Source organism: Austrofundulus limnaeus, unplaced genomic scaffold, assembly GCF_001266775.1.
Source record: "Austrofundulus limnaeus strain Quisiro unplaced genomic scaffold, Austrofundulus_limnaeus-1.0 Scaffold31, whole genome shotgun sequence".
NCBI lineage: Eukaryota > Metazoa > Chordata > Actinopteri > Cyprinodontiformes > Rivulidae > Austrofundulus > Austrofundulus limnaeus.
The window spans coordinates 2,729,117-2,749,028 of NW_013952433.1; the positions used below are offsets into that span (position 1 = coordinate 2,729,117).

At 39.3% G+C, this 19,912-nt stretch overlaps 1 protein-coding gene across 4 annotated transcripts in view; it reads left to right on the top strand.

The window, feature by feature from the left end:
* Window positions 1-19,912, top strand: part of mob2a (MOB kinase activator 2a) — a 65,651-nt gene that overhangs the window by 16,453 nt on the left and 29,286 nt on the right. Inside the window, exon 1 of one of the 4 annotated variants that reach the window (XM_014005598.1) lies at window positions 11,777-12,358. The exons of 2 other annotated variants lie outside the window; for them this stretch is intronic. In XM_014005598.1, the coding sequence (XP_013861052.1) occupies window positions 12,321-12,358 (38 nt within the window). In that variant the 5' untranslated portion in view covers window positions 11,777-12,320. Of the gene's footprint in view, window positions 1-11,776; window positions 12,359-15,828; window positions 16,141-19,912 lie in introns of those variants that run through there. One more of the 4 variants, XM_014005599.1, reaches the window with a different exon arrangement.

A 19,912-nucleotide genomic window follows, 5' to 3' on the forward strand; every position in this document is an offset into this window, starting at 1 on the left:
AAGAACAGAAATTGGCCGATAGTTTGAAACTTCTGTTGGATCACCAGATTTAAAAATGGGAGTTATTATTAAATTTCATCATTGTGAAGCATGATTGGTAATTTGTGAACATATTTGAAGGCTGCTCCAGTTCACAAGAAAGGATGTGGAGGAGGAGGGAGGAGTTCGACTTGGAATAAAGGCAAAGAGATAGAAGAGCTGATGTTCAGGGTCGTCTGGGCTAGAGTCACTGTATGTGAGCTTCTGACGGGGCCTCCCAGGACACAAAAACATGTCACACCAAGGCGTGCAGGGGAGTATTTAACCCTTCTAAGGCCTCTGGTTTCCCCTCGTGGAAGTGTGTGTAAACACAGATAAGTCTGATGAAATGAGGGCGTTACAGCATGGCACGCTGAGACCCATGCTTTGTCCATGCGCTGTCATGCACACCCTCATGCGCATGTTAATAAAACATAATCATTGTCTTTGCATGAGCACAGCAGCTTGACACGGTGTGGCAATGGTTTTTTTTTTTTTTTTTTGGTCTATTGATTCCTACTGGAGACCTGTTTAACTTGACCTTTCTGAAAGCCTGTTTAATCACCAGCAGCCGCTGAGCTGGGTGGCACGTGATAAATGGTAACACTGAGCCAAGGCTCTGAGAGCAAAGGGGGCTAGATTTATAAGCTTGCCACGCTAACAATTGGCTGTGAAAACAGGGTATTTTGTGGAGTAATGGAGGCTTGGTCAGCAGCTCACTTTCCCACCAGGTAATCCAGGAGTCATAGTAATGAGAGAACAAAATTTAACTACCTAAGTCTACCATTTACTGTATCTAAATACCCAAAATAGTTCATTTATATAGCAAGTTAAACTGACACATTTTAAATTGATGATGAAAAAATAAAAATAAAAAATACATTTAACATCAGGTTTTGTGACCTGAAACTACATTTAGGTTTGAAATGTTTTTTTTTTAATTTTATTATTTTTTTTTTATTATTATTACAAGTAATAAAGCTTTAACATGCTTGACTCTAATTACAGGTTTTATAATCCTAGCTCATGTTTCTGTATGTAAAATACTTAAATCTTAAATACATAATACACAATGATATTCAAAAGGAATTTTGATGAAGTCATAACTAAAATGGCAGAGTTTGAATCTTATCCTCCTCCCCATTCTCCCCAGTCTTGTCCTTTTTACGCAGCAATTTTAGATAAACTTTGTCATTTCTCTTACATCTGTTGTTCTCCCAGCAGTTCTTTTCTGCTGTAAGAGCCTCGCAGTGGAAGCCGGAGCTGATCGGGTCATGTATCAGGAGGAGTGTGTTGAGCAGAACGGGCTACCATAGATCAGAGGAGAAAGGAGTGTGTAGCGGATTTATTACCAGTTGTTAGCTGGTTAAACGAGGCTAAATGATCCAGCTAGCTCAGGGAGGTGAGATGGAAACGATTAGCCTACATAAAGAGCAATGGAGGGAGAAGATCTTTGAAGTAAGCCAGGGACTTACGACCTCTTGTCTTTTGTGTTTATTTGTCTTCTCTCTTATATCTCCACTGCTATTCTTCATTTTTACAATTGTCTAATATGGGCTCTGCAAAAGCACCGCTATGTTTTGTGCAWGTTACAATTGTGTTTTTGTCTGTATTTGAGAGTTATTCATGTTATTTATTGCTGAACAAGGATAGAGACTAGGTCACTGGATCATTTAGATTCACATATAAAGACTGGGCTGTAATTCACAACATCGAACACAGACTGTGCCGGTAACTACCTCATGGACTTTTTACATTTTACACTTTTTACACTGTGGACTATAATATTTCTCTTTACAATATATTTATGATGAACAATTACACAGTTTTCTCCATTCATATTTTTTAATTTATTTTTATATTTTGATTATGTTGTACATTCTATACCTGAGTGTTCTTTAATTTACTTTGAATTTTTAGCTTCTGTGTGTACAGATCTGTCACAAACAACGTTTCACTGCAAGCAGYACTGCGTTTTACTATGTATGTGACAAACGAGTTGATTTGATCGGCTTGCCTTTATTGTGCTGGGACCTGAGTGCATGCTTCATTCTATCATGTGCAAACGTGAATTGCTTTACCGCTGTCTCAGTTTCTGTTTCCGTCATGCTTAAATACAGTAACCGTATTTCACCTCTTTTCATCCTATTCTCTGAATTTGCCAATCATCTTCATTTTAGTCAAGATCCTCATCGTCGTCTTCCATAGCTTGAGAATTCACACCCTTTCTCTAAAACATGTTATTATTGTCCCAAAGGTTTTTACAACAAAACTAAAATTTTAGCTCTTTTGACACAAAGTTGTGGAAGTAACCCTTCAAAATAAAAGCTGTAACCATTTACTGCAGTGACTTATGGTTTAGTCCCATTGCCTCCTACATCACAGGACCTGCAATGTGATTATTGAACACACATACATTGCATGATGATCCTCAAACGATATATCATGCAGCTCTAGTACATAATATCAAATGACTCAACTTTGTGCTCAGATATTGTTACGTTTATGGAAACAAGTTTTGATTTGCTAGAGTGATAGATTAGGTACAGTGCATACCTGCAAGGCTAATAAACCTCACACATGCTGCAAGTTTGACAGCATCAAGTTAATGACATAAAGTGATATGCCAAGCTAAACAAAAAAATACATGATTATGTAGAACATACCAGACCCATTTAGTACTGAGTCAGTGAGAACTTTCTCACTCCACTTTCACAGCTTGGCTTTGACAGGAGCTGAAGATAGAAACAGACTGGCTCTGTAAGAGGCTGGATGTGTAGGAACTCTGCTGGATATCCGCTCTGCACGCCGTTTCTGTTCTCAGCCTTTTGTATGATGTGTCCGCTTGCATGTTTGTTTTATGTGTGTGAGAGAGAAGAACTAAAGAGTGAAAGACATTCCCCACATCCGTTTCCTCTCTTAGAGGAACAGTAGGTCAGGAGATTAGTCAGCTCTGGTGGGTTCCTCACAGCCAATGTAGAGGAAGGGGAGGCAGAAATACTGCACACATACAGTCATGTCATGATTATTAAATCATGACATTAGTGTCTCACAGTCATTAATAATCATAAATAATAGGGATGTCCCGATACAACTTTTTCACTTCCGATACGATACTGATATTACAACTTTGAGAATTGTCCGAAACTGATATTGACCGATACAGATATTGACTCGTTACCAAAACAGTACAAGTCACACACTTTTACCTATTTTGTAGWGTAAAATCTTAGAAAAGTCTTGATCAGGTCAAACAGTGAAAAAGAGTAGGTATGAGAAAAACTGACCCATTTATTTTTAACCAATGGATCACATACATTTTAAACTGAAGAACATTATACAATTTAATAAAATAAATAAAATAAATTACAATACCCTGAAAAAATAACATAATAAAAACAAAATGTACTTTTAAAGTGTAAAATAATTCAAAATCACTCCAGTTATTTTCTTTTTACCATCTGTCAGCCTTGTGCTGCTTTATGGTGGGAATAACTGAAGGTGGGGACAAAAACCCCCACATTATTGTCTGTTCAAAGTTAAGAGTCCACAGCTACAATTTTACTGACTGTGCTCAAAACAACGTGATCATTTATATATAGATAGATCTTTATTTGCCATTTGTSCATATACAGTACTAGCAGTTTGTACACATTGGAATTCTTGTGTGGGCATCTCTCCTAGTCACAGTATAGATGACAGAACAGTAATGATAGAAAAAACATTATAAGGTCTAAGAAAACAGTATAAGAACAATAAAAAAGTTTTTTAAAAAAAGGATAAGCACACTAAAAAAATAATAAAAAATTTAAAAGAAACATTTCATCACAGTAGATGGTGTGGCACAATAGCAGCACAACAGCACAATCAGTGTGTCAAATGTAGGACCTGTATGCAACTTAGCAGCCTTTCACATTTCTTAGGGATGAATGAATAAATTCATTGCACTTAGTCTTCACTAAAACAAGTGTGTAAATAGATTAAACATCACTCTACAAACAAGAGCAAAAATAAATCGTAAGAATCAGTCAGTTAATTATTAATACCTTCTACAGTCTGAGCATCATGTGGAGATTAGCCTCTCTCTCCTGCAGGGAGCAGTTTTTATCACTGCTCTCGTCATGTCRCTCCTATTCCAAAACAAAAGCGGCRCTCTTCCTTTCTTCTGTCCATCAAGAGCTAAATAAACGGGCAGCATTCTGCTGATGTCAAAACCATAAAAAGCGTGCTGTCCTCGCTTCTGCCCGCTAGAACCATCAGAGTGAGAGGAGGTTCTGCTTGGTTGGAATCATGGAGACACTTTTGGACCGAGGCTGAACCGAGCTGAACCGTAAAGCTGCTGCCAGGGTGGAGAGTAGTTGTCGCTCCGGTTTAAAACGTTCACGGTTCTGTGTTCCCCCTCGGAAAACTTGTGCTTGACAACTTTGCACTTAGCTTCAACTCTGTTTTTGATGAAAATAGAAAATACTGCCGACATTCTTGCTAACTTGTTAGCGCTGCATGTTGTTGTGATCACGTGAGCTCTGCATGCTGGATCCAAGCGCTGCTGGATAGAAACACTGGAGCGGAGGCAGTGAACTGCTGGAACGGACTGCTAATATCGGAGCGCTTATATCGGACATTTTTTATGCAGGCCGATAAAATCCGATACTCATTTTTTTGGCTGATATCGGACAGATATCAATATCGGATTGGGACACCCCTAATAAATAATATGGAGCTTTATTTATTTCTAGAAGAGATTTTGTTTCTTAGTGTCCTTATATCTCCAGTTTCTACTTACTATCTGTGTCATCTGCCAAGATCCATTTTCTTTAGCCAGGGTGTGCATGTGTCCTTATGTGCACCTGTATTACAGCCTGACTGATACTACTTTATCTCCAATGTGTACAGCAATGTGTTCCTCACTGTTCTGCCTCTCTGCCTGCAGTAGGAGCTTACAGGAAACATTGTTACGTACAAATGGTACGATACACAAACGGAGGAAGTGCCGCTTTCCGCATTAGACCTGGGCGTCTGACATTCTGAAATCAGAAGGCAGCAACGTGTCTTTCTTTAACCGCACGTGTCCATCTGTCTTCAACCGTCTCGCTTAGTCGGCTTTTCTCCTCTTCTGTGTGATAATTATCTGACTGATGCGCTGCGTGCTCGAGTATGAACAGATGAAGAAGTCTGAATAAAAGCTGTTAATGTAAAGATATCTACGGAGCACCTGGAGAGACTAAATTAAAAAYGTTTGCACTCCTATAGACTCCAAGTCCACAACAAATTGCATTTAACGGCTAAAAAGGTGGATTTTGCATGGTATGTCCCCTATAAATGTGAACGTTTGTGGTCAAAGGTGGTAATATAACATGGATCTGCTGAGCTCTGGATGAGTCAGAAGATGCAATAAGAACAACTGGAACAACTTGGTGTCCTACGGAATCTGGCAATCTTCGTCCCTGCTACGTGTTTTTGAAGACATTCAGTGTTACATTGTCCAAAATGTTGTCACYGTATTTTTACACGAATGCACCGTTTTGGTACTTTTATTGCACTGGATGGTTCTTCTTTTATTCCTTTAGTTTTAAGCAACCAMTGAGATTTTGACAGCGGTCCTGTGCATCTAGACAATCATAACGTACGTGACCAGACATCACAGCTGTAATGTTTATGGCAGGTGTGGACTTTACACTTTAAGAGTAAGGTGTTGTTTTTTTTTTTTTTTTTTTTTTTTTTTTACTGCATGGATTTGCAACCTGGGCAAAAACCTGTTCTGACTTTAGCTCATAATTTACCGAGACTAGTGCAGCAAACACTTCTGGCATTTTAACATAGTCATAGGTTTAGAGAGTTTCATAGAAATGCTTACAAATTTGAGGTAAGTGAACCTTAAATATATTGCATAGGTTAGATCACCGTTTTCTTTTAAATTTCTACAATTCCAACTCTGAGTCTATGATATAAAACATTTGGGTGCTTGTGACTGATGCAAGGAGATAATTGTGTTAATGGAAGCTAAAAGAAAATGGTTTTATGTAACATTCATAAATTTGAGCGTCTAATCATACTTTGTTCTTCAGGTTTTATTTTTTCACTTCTTTATTTGTACTTTAAACCAAAGTAAAAAGCAGAGCTCAGAAATGACTGCACTATTGTGACTTGAAAGATGTATTTTTTTTTGCCACAAGAGGGCAGCGCCTCTCCAGTCTCTGCTCCCATCCAGTGCAGATAAACAACCTGGTAAACAATCACCAGTCTTCAGCAGTTGGGTAAGTTTGCTCAGTTCATTGCAACACTTCATGATGTTTTGTTAGGCAGGTCAGACTTGATCTGCTTCCTCTTTTTATTCATTTTTGAAAAGTTGCRACACAGAAAGCAAAAAAACGGGTTCAGAAAAAGAGGGTGAAGTCAGAAAAGTTAAAATAGAAAGAGGAAGCTCAAGAGTGTGAAAGAACGAGCAGCAGAGATCCATTGGGCATGAAATCCAATCTTATTGCGTAATCATGGCTTGAAGGCCTTCCCAGCATGCACTGGGCTCTGTGTGGTGTCATGTGACTGTATCAAACTGCTGCAGTATAAAACCAGCAGTACCACCTGCCTGAGGCAGACAGATCAATAGTTCTGTTCTTCTTTGTGCTGAGATGTGCTCTTTTTAAAAAGACGTTTAAAAACGTTTTTCAGCTGGAAGTAATGAGATATTCCTTCACGTCATCAAATTACATACTTACCCATAATAAGAAACCATTTTGTAAAATGTTTTTTTCTAAATCAGCAGAACTAGTCTGGGAGTTTCAGCATGCATTCATAAGTTCAGCCAAGGATATTTTGCAGTCAAGCCAAGAATTGTAACCAGACATGTTCAGTGTGTTTCAGATACCAGTAATACCAGGTGTCACAAGGCTTCTGTCTCATCTTTCTTCCTCACAATTTGCATGTTTTGTGTAAATCGTCCATCCTTTCTTGTCACCTTTGTCACTGGTGCAGTCTTTTGTGTGTCAGTGAAGGATGGCGGACTGCATGCCATTCTACAATATGTCACTGGCTGCCCACACCTGTGCCTGCCGCCTCTTTCATCGCAGCTCCTTGCCTCCAACACAGCAGAATAAGTGGGATGGTTGCAGGAAGGAGATGTTTTCTTTTAAGCAGTGCTTTATTTCTGAATGACAGTAGATGGCATCAGAGTGTTTCACATGTAGTGTGTGCCGTGTTCAGACAAAGCCGTTAAACCATCACTCTGTGCTAATGTTAATAATAACATTTAAAGTGTGCAAGTCGGCCTGCAGCCTTTGTGTTAGGTTTGAAATGTGATTTCCACCAAGAATAGCTGACTACGTTTTCACCAAATTACAAATAGGTCAATCCTATTCTTTGTTGCTGAATAAAAACTTGAATATTTAATTATTTTTGAAAATATGCGTTAGCTGTTTGTAGCTTTCAATATAATAATTTTGGCTTGATTGATAAGTAGGCATCAGTCAGTTTGAAAACTTGAAGCAGTTTTATGGTATTTTAAAATGACTGGAATATGGTACAATGGTAAAATCCCTTTAAGCACAATCTATTTTAAGTTAAACATGACAATAATAATTCAAACATGATAGCATGTGGATTATTAAAAATACAAGTAGTGATGCTTTATTTTCCTGTTTAAAAATACCCAATCAGATAACTTTGTCTTTAACTGGGAATTAAATTTAAGAACAACCAAAGGGTGGATAAAGGGTTAATCTATACCTAACACTTTTTAAATCACTTTTTACTAGTACTTTTTTACTATTTTTTAATTTATTTTTTATCTTTTTTTCTTTGGAAAATAAAAAAACAATTCATATCATGTAATTTTCATGGCTTTGAAGAGGTTCTATATCTGCATAAGGTGACCTGCCTTAAAACCAGTACCTGACCTGTGCCTAGCTGTGTAACGGATGGTCATCACCAAAATGTAAACTATAACTGCTAAAACTATAATAAACTGGCCAAAACCTGTTGTGATAAATGCATGGATATGGTTTTATTTCCCTCAAGTGGATTTTATCATTTCGTTTTTTTCCCCTCACTTTTGTCCATTATTGATTGAACTCTTAGGGGCTGAGCTCATTATCAGATTTACCTTTTTGGAGTTATTCTCTGCGGTGCCATGAAGCTACRTGTCCAAACTGCACATGTAGGGCTAAATTTGACAGATGGATGCAGACAGACGGACTGTCTCCTGGCGTCTCCCAGCCTTGTCGTATATGTAGGTCTTTCACTTCTCTGTGCCTGTGTGTTTGTTTGTGGGAGTTAAGAGTGGACCAACTTGTCTGAAAAGGGAAAGGGAAAAAACAGCACGGGTTTGATTCTTGGCAACGAAACCCAAAGTAAATTAACTGCATAATACACACACGTTAGTGGTTTCATAAAACTGATCTGTTTTTGGCGTTGCTGCAAGGRAGCTTATGTTTTCTGTAAGTAACACCTCTGTTTGTGCCGTGGCACATCCAGTGGTTTGGCCTCTTCTCATATATGCACTCATGCTGCACAAGCTTTAATGTGTGTATGTTTGTTCATTTTGTGTGTGTGTGTTTGAGCACTGCGGTCCAATGTATTGGTTGCAGTGTATTCCTGGAAAGCCTGAGTAGGAGTGAAGGGGCCAGGGTTATTCCACAGCTGCACCACAGCCAGCGACGACTGTTTTCTAGACGCTTCCCTGTCATTTTGAACAAAGCAAAAAATAAAAATAAAAAATAAACAGAAGGTTTACGGGCATTTTATTTTATACCCCACATAGGCACTGCGACTGCCTTTGACAATATGCGGCGATGCAAGCCGTGCACACGAAAGTTGGCTCTGATTTTGAAAGAATTGGCAGCTCAGAATGCCACTGCACCACTCGCTGATCGCAGTCAGGATTCCATGATAAAGTTGCCTATTTTCTCACGATTTCTTCATAGATTGGGTTGCCAACGAGTCTCCAACAGCMCCAGCCCAGTGAGATAACGAATGAATAGAAGCAGAGAGGAATTTAACTCACTGAGGAACACAGAGTTGTGAACAAAGTTCTACATAATGGTCATTTTATCCTTCATTTATTCTTCTTTACACTTTTCAAAAGAGTTGCTCTAACCCTCATCTTTCTTCTTAATCCTTTCGTCGTCATCGTCTTTGTCCTCCTGGCAGCTGTGTAACTCTGCAGTCACTGACCTGCAGTACCCAATCAGCACTTTTGTTGCCAAGACCGCTTTTAATTTAACAAACAAACTTGGATCCGTGAAACCAACCCTAAAATTTGTGGTGGAAGAGGAGACGCACATCGTCCTGTTGAAGAAATGCTGGGTTTTTCTACACCAGATACCTCTGAATGAAATTCATGTCGACAGGCAAAGTATTAAAATACCGTGCAGACACAGAAACATCCTGGAGTTGTGCCACGTTCAGGAGTCTTGTTGCATGTCTCCGTCCTTTTCCCCAAAGCCTCCTCAGCTAAGAGAAGCACATCTGAACTCTCCATTACTCAGCTCAATATTCTCCTCGTCGTTCCGCTCATCCATCTTTTCAACCCTCCAACTTCTTTTCACCCAGTGCCAAGTCAAATCCCAACTTTACCCAACAGGTTTTATCGCCTAGCTGTTGTTGGTGTACACACAAACGCCAGGTTGTGTAAATATTACCAGAGGATGAGTTTAACGATCCAATTCAAGACAGCCACCACAGCTGATCAGTGCAACGATAAAATGGCAATAATAGTTCATTATTCGGGTGTTGTGTTAAAGTTTTCTGTGGTCGTAGCTGAGTGTTTCACTAATATTTCTCACAGATTGTGTGAGAACTTGTATTCTTGCAGAGCTTTATAAGGTTTGACCAAAATRTAGGGATTTTGACATATCGTTAGCAGCTGCTGCCATTATTCTTCCTAAACCACTGTGACCGGATTGTGCAGTGCTGTTTCATTATTTCTATGAGTTTCAAACTGCTACATCAGGTAGTTAGCCGCAGACTCGTTTTTGAGTTATTTATTTTTGAAGAGCCACTTTATAGAAAGTAGGATCAAATTCAATCATCCACGTTTTTCTAGTCACCCCTAAAATAAGTAAGTTTACGTGAAGAATATCATTTTATTTGCCTTTGTTCTAAATTAGATAATGATCTGAAACTTTGATTTTTTTTGCAATAGTTAGCAAAGTGTGCTGRCACTCGTCTTTGTCACCTGACACATTTTACACACGATCATTGGTTGAGGAGCTTTGTTTACAAAACAAATGTGCACATGGATTTAAATGGTATTCATTGCTTTCCAAGGCACATCAAGTTGATTTGCTGTTGCAGTTTGGTGACATGAGCTATACCCTTTTCCTGCTACTTTTACATTGAATTTTATAATGTTTTTATTGATTTTTAGGATACAAGATGCTTATACAAAAAAAAGACTGGATCTTTTCTTAAAATTTCACAGAAATGGCTTGAACATTAAGGAAGTTATGAGCAGAAATACATAGATATAATATTTGTACTAGGGGTGTAAGAAAATATCAACACACTGAAATATCGCGATATTTCATTTCCCGATACTATATCGATATTCTAAAGCCCTGTATCGATTTTTTATTAAGGTTTAAAACGTCAACTTTCCTGCCAGCCGTTCATTTTTATGTTGTAGTTCAGCCTCTGACCACTAGTTGGCAGCAGTGAGCCAGCCATTTGGCTMCTCTACCTCTTGAGGTAGAGGCTATTAAGTGTTGGTTGACCATATTGTAAATTAATATTAAAAACTAAAAGCTGCAAAAAATATATTTTCAAACTAATTATTGTCAAATTTAGTCTAATAATTGAAAATATGGATGAAATAAGAAATATGAAACAAATAAAATAAAAYACATACAAAGCAGAAAACAGCTAAATGTATCAAAAGTATGTCTCTGTAATATTAGAATTTTCTGAGACAATGAATTTTGGCTTTTCATTTTTTTTCCCCTGTAAGAGGTTTTTATTTAATAGAATCTTTGGACAAAAAAATCGCAATATATCGCCTTGCTTATAGTATCGCAATATATCGGGATATATCGTATCGTGACCCCTCTGTCATGATATGTATCGTATTGCCAAATTCTTGCCAATACACAGCCCTAATTTGTACTATTAATTAACATTCCCAATTTATAGTACAAATAATTTGACAGATCCAGTTGGGCTTGCTGTTATTCAAATAGTTGCTATGTCGGCTGCGAGCCGACGCCCTGTYTGGTCACCATTTTGGTTTCTCCATGTTGTCACAGATGCTAACAGTGGAGGAGATGGGCAGGGCTCGCTCTAGTGATATTTAACTCTATGACAAAGCAAAATTGACCCAAAGGTTCATTGCAGCAAATATCATGACCATAACTTTCTTCAGATTTGAGATGACCACAATTTTTATTTTGTAGGATTTGATTTTCTTTTTAAATTCACTGTCAGATCTTATATTTGTGAGTAATAAAGATTAAATGGTAATAACTCATTAAAGATTATTAGAACTTAAAACTTTGGCAACAAGGGCAGGTAATATTTTTAAACTTTTTTACTTCCAGTTTTATCACAATGAATCAAATTTTAGTATAAATAGAGGTTTTTGTACTAAACTAATAAACTTTTCAGAGCTTCATGTGTSCTGAAGATTTAAAGCATCACACAGGAACACACACTGAAAGTTCTAGTTGGGATTAAAAAGGCATTAATGAATCCTCAGCTCTATTCTTAGCCTGAAAATCTGCCTCAGCCTACCGGTGATGATTAGACCTGCGTCTGCTTCGTGTTCAGTCCGGGTGGAGGGACACAAATGCGTATAAATAGCKCCTCGGAGAGGAACTGCGCTTGAAACGTGAGATCCTCCCCTCCTGACCGTGGATGGTGAGGAGGAAAAAAAAAAAAAGAAAAAAACGTTTTTTGTTTTCTTTTTCCACGAAATGGGGGTGCAGATGTGGCTTTTTTTCCCTGTATTTTAATGAGCTTTAGAYCTTACTTCATGTCGGACTGAAGCCGGGGGAGGGGCCGCGTTAAGAGGTAAAAGATAAAAAGGATTAAATTAACTTTTTTTTTTCCCCCGAGTTCCCTTTTTTTCCCCTGCAACCCTGCCCCACAACGCGAGGAGGAGGAGGGAGGGTGGATGTTTGAGCAGCAGCCACAGAAAGACGAGAGGTGTCGGAGTGGAGAGATCCGCAAACAGCCGCTCCGCATTGTTCCGTCCACGCGGACCCCCGCCCCGGCGCGCGCCGCTTCGCTTCGCTTCTTCTCGTCCGAGGTGCGACCGAAAACCCGAGAAGACGCCGCCGGTTCTGCATTTGTTGATCCGCTTCCTGGCGCCCAGGATGAGGTTCAAACGGAACGGCTCGTACACGTTAAACAGGTGAGAGGGTGAGGTAATGCTCATGTGTGTTTGCGTGAAGAAGAGGAGGAGGAGGAGGAAGGAGCGCGTGGTCGTCATGACCAAAGCTCATAAATCACTTCACTTCCTAACATTTCCACGGAAGCAACAGTGCCGCTCGTTCTGAAATTGTTTTAACGTCAGACACGCCCCAGTGGTGATAAATGGGAACTAGTCTGTTAAAATATCTCGTGAACTACAGGACTGGTTTTAATGAACCCTCCCCAGAAATGAATCACTAGATGTGCATCTGCGAGTGATTAACTTATGGAGTCAGCCTCAGTTCCAATGACAGCTAATTTTAATAATAAAACACAAAAATGGCTCTAACTCAGCCAGTTTTACAGACATTAAGCTATTTTTTTTGTGTGGTAGTAGCTGAGACGTATCCCCAAAGCATACTCTGAGCACTAACTGATTGCTTTAGATTAATTTAWATTTGCCATTACCGCTCTTTGTCTCCAGTTGCTTGTCTGTTAGCAGCTTATGTTGTGAAGCACCGAACAGATATTAATGAGACTTTTAGAAAATAATGTTTGGCTTTACATCTTCAACTCATTAGCTTTTKGAGTCGACCCAGTTCAAGATCCACAGCTAATCAACCTTAATCAGTACAGCCATGRTTGTACTGTTATTGACCTAAATTTTGATATGATAGTTGAAAGCTGATGGTTGGTCTTTAYTGTCATTGTTGAAATATCTTTCTTACATTTACTACAATGAAAGCTGGTTGTTTATTGGAACTGATACAAAGGAGACTTAGTTATTTTAATGTATGTAAATATACAGAATTCCTCAGGTTTCGACAGGCTAAAACATCTTCAAGGAATGCTGTCACATCTTGACAAAGATGTGATTTATTTCTGTGGTGGGGTTTAAAACCAGCTAGAGTCTGGATCAGGAGAAACCCGTCTGTTGGGCTTTTAATGGTTTTAGCTTCAAACCCAGTTTCCCCTCCTCAACTCAAGAAAAGAAGCTAAATTATTTCTGCCTCCTTCATTTAGCTTTTCTGGTCTAATTGTTTTAACAATAGCGCAATAAGTTGATGCATAAGTTGTAATTTTGCTTTTTGGAAATGATCACAAGATAAAATGAAATTTAAAAAAAAGATTTATTGGAAGCCTGTGAAAGTTTTAAACAAATGAATATCTCCATTGTCCATCTCCATCTGTCCATGACCAGAGMCATATCTCTGGTCATTGTGGTTGTAGCTGATGGTAAAATATTTATCTGAGGCTGTTTTTGTGCGTGATAGTTATTACTTGAACAAACAAATTTGGATCTAACTATTTAAAAATGTGTCCAACAGAAAATAAAAACATCAAAAATCTCTGCTTCGTCACATCATCTTTGAAGTTCAAGGACTTTTCAGGTGTAATATAGGTGTTTTATTCCAGCAAACAGTCCTTATGGTTAAAAGAAAGCTGAGARACTTCAGTGAGTTCAGTTGTTTTGGTACAATAGTGTTTTTCTACATATTCGGTTTAATTGGGTGTCCATAACGAGCTTATTTAACATTTTGAACTGTTGTTTTGTACATGTGTAGTGGCGTGAATGATGTGGTCTACATTTTTTTGCCTACTAACCTAATTTCTGTTTAGTTATGTCGGCCTCCATTCATTTGTGTGATGTTACCCATTACTTCAGCTCTTTTCCCAGCTTTGTTATAGTTCTCTTCTTTCTCTCTCTACATATAAACCATAAACCTATCTAAATATCTTTCCTTATTCCACCTGGCAGAGGCTGTTACTCCGGATGTCTTGCTTTTGTTGTTTTGGCTTTTTCGATAAGGCCGAAAATCCTGAGGAACTAAAGACTAAAGAAAAAAAACACTTAACAGCCACAATAACTTAGTCACATATTGTTATAAGTGACAGTTGAGATTTAACGGAGGTTTCATTTTCAACACTTTCCCATGTGTCTGCGTTCCGCTGCATTTGACACACACACATACAAAGACACACACACACACACACACACACATCCTGGTTCTCATGTGCAGAAACACAAAAGGAGCCAACGAGTGCCAAAAGGCTCACTTCTCCTCACAGCTTCAAGTGCAAAAAGTCGACGTTATTGCCATAAAAAAATCCCTCCTCCCCTTTCTGTTTTCACTTAGGAAATTGTGTGCCGTTAAAAGTGTGTTTCGCTATTGCACCATGTGGTCATTTGCGTAAGCGATGCTTTCAGGGTGCAGTTTTCACTTCTGTGTACGTGCAGGTGAAGAAACGAGGTGATTAGACGGTGAAGAGAGAGAGAGAGAGAGAGAGAGGCCTGTTAGCTGTAGCTCCTGGTGACGGTCGGCTCTCTAGAGAAGAGGAGGGATGACATCATTACACGGAAAGCTGGTGGGATGCAGGTTTTTTTTTTTTGTCATCGTTTTAATCTCAGAATAAACAAAAGCAGAGAGAAGTGCCACAAAAAAAAGCTCAGCATTGTCCCACAAAGCCATCTGAAGTTTAATGCTGCAGTATTGAGCAAGAATATCCACCAGCTCTGGTTTTGTTTAAACCCATCCCTCAGGTCAGAGCTTTTTGTGATAACTCAGCGACAGAATAGGAGAAAATCCAACCCCCCACCCCCCCTGCAGTTGTTACGCAACTGCCAGTGAAGGTGACTGCTGCCTGTTCCTGTCTTTCCTCTGTGTGTGTGACTTCTGGCTTCATTATTCAGCTGCGTCAGTTGCCTTTGTCACGGTCAGTTAGTCCCGTGTTTGTGTCTTGTCAGGTCCAGCAGCGTCTGCAGTCTTCTGTTACATCAGCGCCCTTCGCTTCTCACACTGCAGCCCCTCAAAGTGTTTGTGTTCGGGTTAGCGAAGGAACAGCGCAGAGCTAAAACGGGGGGGTTGCTTTTATTGGGGATTGATGACGCAGGGAGAGGACAAAGAGCGCAAGTCTCGTAATTTGCCGTGTCCTTCACCTTGTTTGCCCGTGCTGTAGATGGAATGCTCTGCAGTGATTGGCTCACTTCTGGGAGGGCTTGTTTTTGGCGATAAGCCCTCTTTTACTTCTCCCCTGCAACGATTGTGTGAATAAAGTCATTTTGATGTGGCACACGTGCATAAGTGTGTTTTCTGTGCTGCATATTTCTACCATAAAGACTGATTAACTGTCCTTTGATGTTTACCGGATTTGACCGAGACTATTTACCACTCTCGTGTTTTTGTTTGGTCTGTGCGAGCGATAGGTGGAGATGGGACGTTCAGCTCTTGTTTAGGATGTATACAGATGGCAGAGATTGCTGCGTTCTCTTGTCTCCCCTGCAGTCGACGCGGTACTGCCCAGCAGTCAGCGGTTTGTTTATGGGACTCTGTTTGCCAAGCTAATCTTCCCGCCTTTCAAGTGGGAGCCAGTAAGTGAAAAAGAGAGCAAGAGAGAGAGAGAGAGAGAGAGAGGGAAGGAGGTTGGGAGCGAAGGAGCGAGAGTGTGAAAGTGAGGCAGGCAGTTGAGGAGTTTGTGAGGAGGCAGAAAGATAGATGTGCTCAGAAGTGCGTTTGCTTTTCAGATTTGTATTTTTTTTTTTTTTAAGTTTTGTCTTCTGCCGTTCTGCCGAGCTCCGTCGGTTCATGACCCGTGTTTATGATGGAACCTTATGATTACACAAAGTGCTGAGCTGGAGCTGGTGCACCTGTAGCCCAGTTTGCAGAAGAGGAGTGCAGACCAGGAGGCAAAAAAAGAGCCGTTAGTCAGCACCTCWTCTCCTCGGCTCTGCTTCGTCACCTGCTGGATGGGGGTACTTGTGTGCTGCGACTGCTTCTTTTATAGGTACATGTCTCGTTTACTGTTAAAATGTATTTTTTTATAAGCTTTAAAAGCATACTTTCCTTTTACTTCTCCGTCCTGCGTCTCCTCCTCCTTTCCAAAAGCTCATTCACGTTCTCTGTTATTGTGCTGCGGTTTGGAGGAGACATTTAAGGACAGTGCTGCTGTAGCAGTTGAGATTCTGCTGTAGTCAGACACTAGAGGTATCTTAAACTGTGGGCGGGGAGGAGGAGGAGGGACGGAGAGAGGAAGTTGCGGACATGGGGACATCAGTGGCACACAGCCAGTCTYCTATAGATGACCAGAGAAGGGGGTGTCATGTTGCTGGTTACCAGGTTTGTTTGGATGACAGGTGAAGGCTAATTAGAAATGGAATGCAGCCAGAAGGCAGTTATCTGGTCCAGCTTTCCCAACTTTTCCTCTCATCCTGCAGCGTGCCTCTTCTGGCAGAGCAGCACTGTTTGTTTGGGACACAGTGTTCCCTTATAAGAGATGGGAATGTGTTTGGTCTTTTTTTTTTTTTTTTTACTGTTTTGGTTGTTCGACTCAACAGAATTTTTTTTAACATTTACTTCTCATTTTGTAAATTTCACTTCAGCTCAGTTCAGCCATTCTGTGTTGCAGAGTTRAGTTTAAAACTTTTACTGAGTCACTGCATATGAAGTGGTTTCTTGTGTTTGAAAGTAATGTCGAAAAGATTTCAGYTTAGACTCTCGGATCTGTTTCTCTTCTTTTGTGGTTGCGGGCTAAGTCGGCCCGATCGAGTCCTAAATGTTGTATAAAGCCTAAATATATCTCTCCCACTCTAAAGGAGCATTTTAATGGTAAGGGTAAAATTGTAGCTTTAACGCAGGCACACACAGAACAGCTGGACTGCATTATTCCTCGCTGTGATTCAGAACTTTGCTTCAGCTTAAACACGAGTGCCGGTTGTGTGTGTGTGCCGTTTAAATCTGTGGCTCCACATGTGTTAAAGGCTGTGGGCTTCAGTGAAATACACACAGAAGCCTTGTGAGGGAGGACCCATGCCAGAAGTACAAATGTTCTTTTCTTCTTCACTTATAATAAGGAAGGGTGGGATTTGGACCCTAATGTCTTATGGGCTCATTATTCCAAAATAGAAAGTCAGGTCTATTTTTAACTCATCTCCTCCCAAACTTTCTACCCAATGAGATGGCTTAGAGGTGATTATATTTAATTGATGTGKTTTTTTTTTTTTTTTGGAGGCACACCCACCTCAAATGGGTCCTTGTTGACCTCAGTTCCAGCCAGCCCTTGGTCTCCTGGGTCTGGAGTTTTTAGCTATCAGCTGTAGCTTTGTGTGGAAATGGAAAATGTCTGCAGACACTTTCTAAAGCTGGACGTCGTTAAAAATATAAAACTATTTATATTGGCCGCTATGTCCAGAGCAGTTTTTTATTTTATTTTTTTGCTCACAGATCAAATCATGGTTAATCATGATTACGTCAGCAGGCAACTAATTACCACTGTTCATTTTGTTTTAATGCAATGTCTTTTTTTAGGACAACCAGCGTCATGGCATTCAAAGGGATGGTATTTTTACACTTGTGATCTACAGAACTAGTATTTTCTACATTATTTTGATGTTAATTTTGCCAAAGGATGATGCAGAAGTGATGCCTGTCAAAGCTGCTAAGACATCCAAATAAATTTGWACAATTATGTTCACAGTGCAGACAAATGTGACACAAATCAGTTTTTTTTTTTTTTTTGCCCCATGCGACACATATCAAATGTTTGCCTGATCGTSTGAATGTGACAAATCCAATACTTTCTCAAATCTGACCCAGGCCTTTTCAGTATGTGGTAGGAAATTGGATACATTTCTGATGTTTTTCAATGYGACTGCAGTCTGAACGCTCGCATCACATTTCATCTAACTTTACATCAGTGAGACGTGGGGGAGGTAATCGTTTCAAGTAGAATAATATAGAACAGAAGTCCAGTTCATCTTTGCTCTTGTAATTTTCCATGTCCTGGATGACTGAGAATCCACAGAAACATAAGGTAACGTTGGTCTCGGACTGTATCRAAGCTAAAGTTACTGGATCGATATTTTAGTTTTTTACACGTCACTCCTGTTCCATAAATCCATTTTGCAGCTGGCAAAAGAACAGTTCAAATGTTCTATTCAATTCAAAAATGTATTCTTTTCATTAAAAAAATAACAATATACAATAAAAACAAAGAAAATACACAAATCAAAATAAAATGAAAGGTAGCAGATGAATAACTCTTATAATGTCTGCCCCTTTTATCCCCAGAATATATTTAAACAAAACATAATTTACAAAACAATACAAATAAAAATAAAAACATCAACTCAAATGTGAACAAGCATGTTAAAAAGAGTTGGGCAATATTGGCAAAAAAATTAATCATGATTAATTGTGGTATTTAGCCGATAACGATTAATTTGACTATTAATCCCCTGGAGTACCTGGACATCCTTATGTGGGAAAGATTTGCTCTTCGTAAAAATCTGTACCAAATTATGTCAAAATTAGACTTCAGGCTATACATCAAATTTAAAATTGTGTTGATAGATAAATTACAGAACCTTTTTTTTATGTTCGTCATATTTGAAGCAGAGAGGAGCACCGAGCGGACTGACCTGGTGGCATTAATCGTATTAATCGTCAAGTGCCAAAAAATAATCGATTAATGTTTTTCAGATGATTAATTGCACACGATACAATTATGCCCAACCCTAATGTCAAATAATTTTTTTATCTGCTCTGATTGCACAACTTCAGAATCAAAATGCTAACATGTAGCATCCATAGGCTGCTTCTCATCMGTGCCTTGATGGGTTCACACTGGAGTCTGATGGAGGTCRCATTTAAAATATAATCAGAACATCCATGCAAAAAAACATTTAAGATCAGCAGTGTGATTGTAGCCTAATTGTTTGTAATTCTGCTAATAACCCTTAATGTTATCTCATTGAAGTCTTTTAACATACAGACACAAGCTCACGTCTTTTTATCTTTAAAAAGATGTATAAAAGTGTGTTTTCCTTTGCTTTAATCAGGCTCAGTTTTCTGTACTACGAACACTGACTTATAGCTGAAGCACAGGGTCATTTCATCTCGAGGCTCACACACACGACGAGCTCACAGAGAATCAGTTGGTAAATTTTTGTAACGTTCGCTCCGGAACAATAGCTTTGAGTGTATCATCACAGTGTGTGTTGTATTAGCGGAGCAGATCTTACCGGTTGCCATGTGTCTCTCATTAGGAGCTCTTGAGTGGGCCTGGCTGCCTCCACAGAGCTGAGACAACAGCACTATTCTCCATGCACTCCTTTCCCTCCACCCAGGACTAACTCATCCTAGGGCCCTTGGTACTCTCACATATATATCCCTGACCTGAATCAAGATGAAACGTTTCATTTAGTTTGGTAGAAATCGTTTAATTATTTGATTTTGATCCATTAAGAATTAAGGGGAAAATATAATTTGAAAGTAATTATTAGTTATTTTGGCTGTTGTGGGTTTTTTTACACTCTTACACCAATACACACTTTTTTTCTATTTAAGAATATTCTTGAGCTAATCTACTTTTTTGTACACATTTAGATTTATCAGTCTTGACCTAGCTGACTGTTCCTCCTGACGGTCACCTGAGCTCCAATCAGTGCAGAGGGCAGACCGCACCTCATACACAAGACCAGTTGCATTGTGTGTGTGTGTGTGTGTGTGTGTGTGTGTGTGTGTGTGTGTGTGTGTGTGTGTGTGTGTGTGTGTGTGTG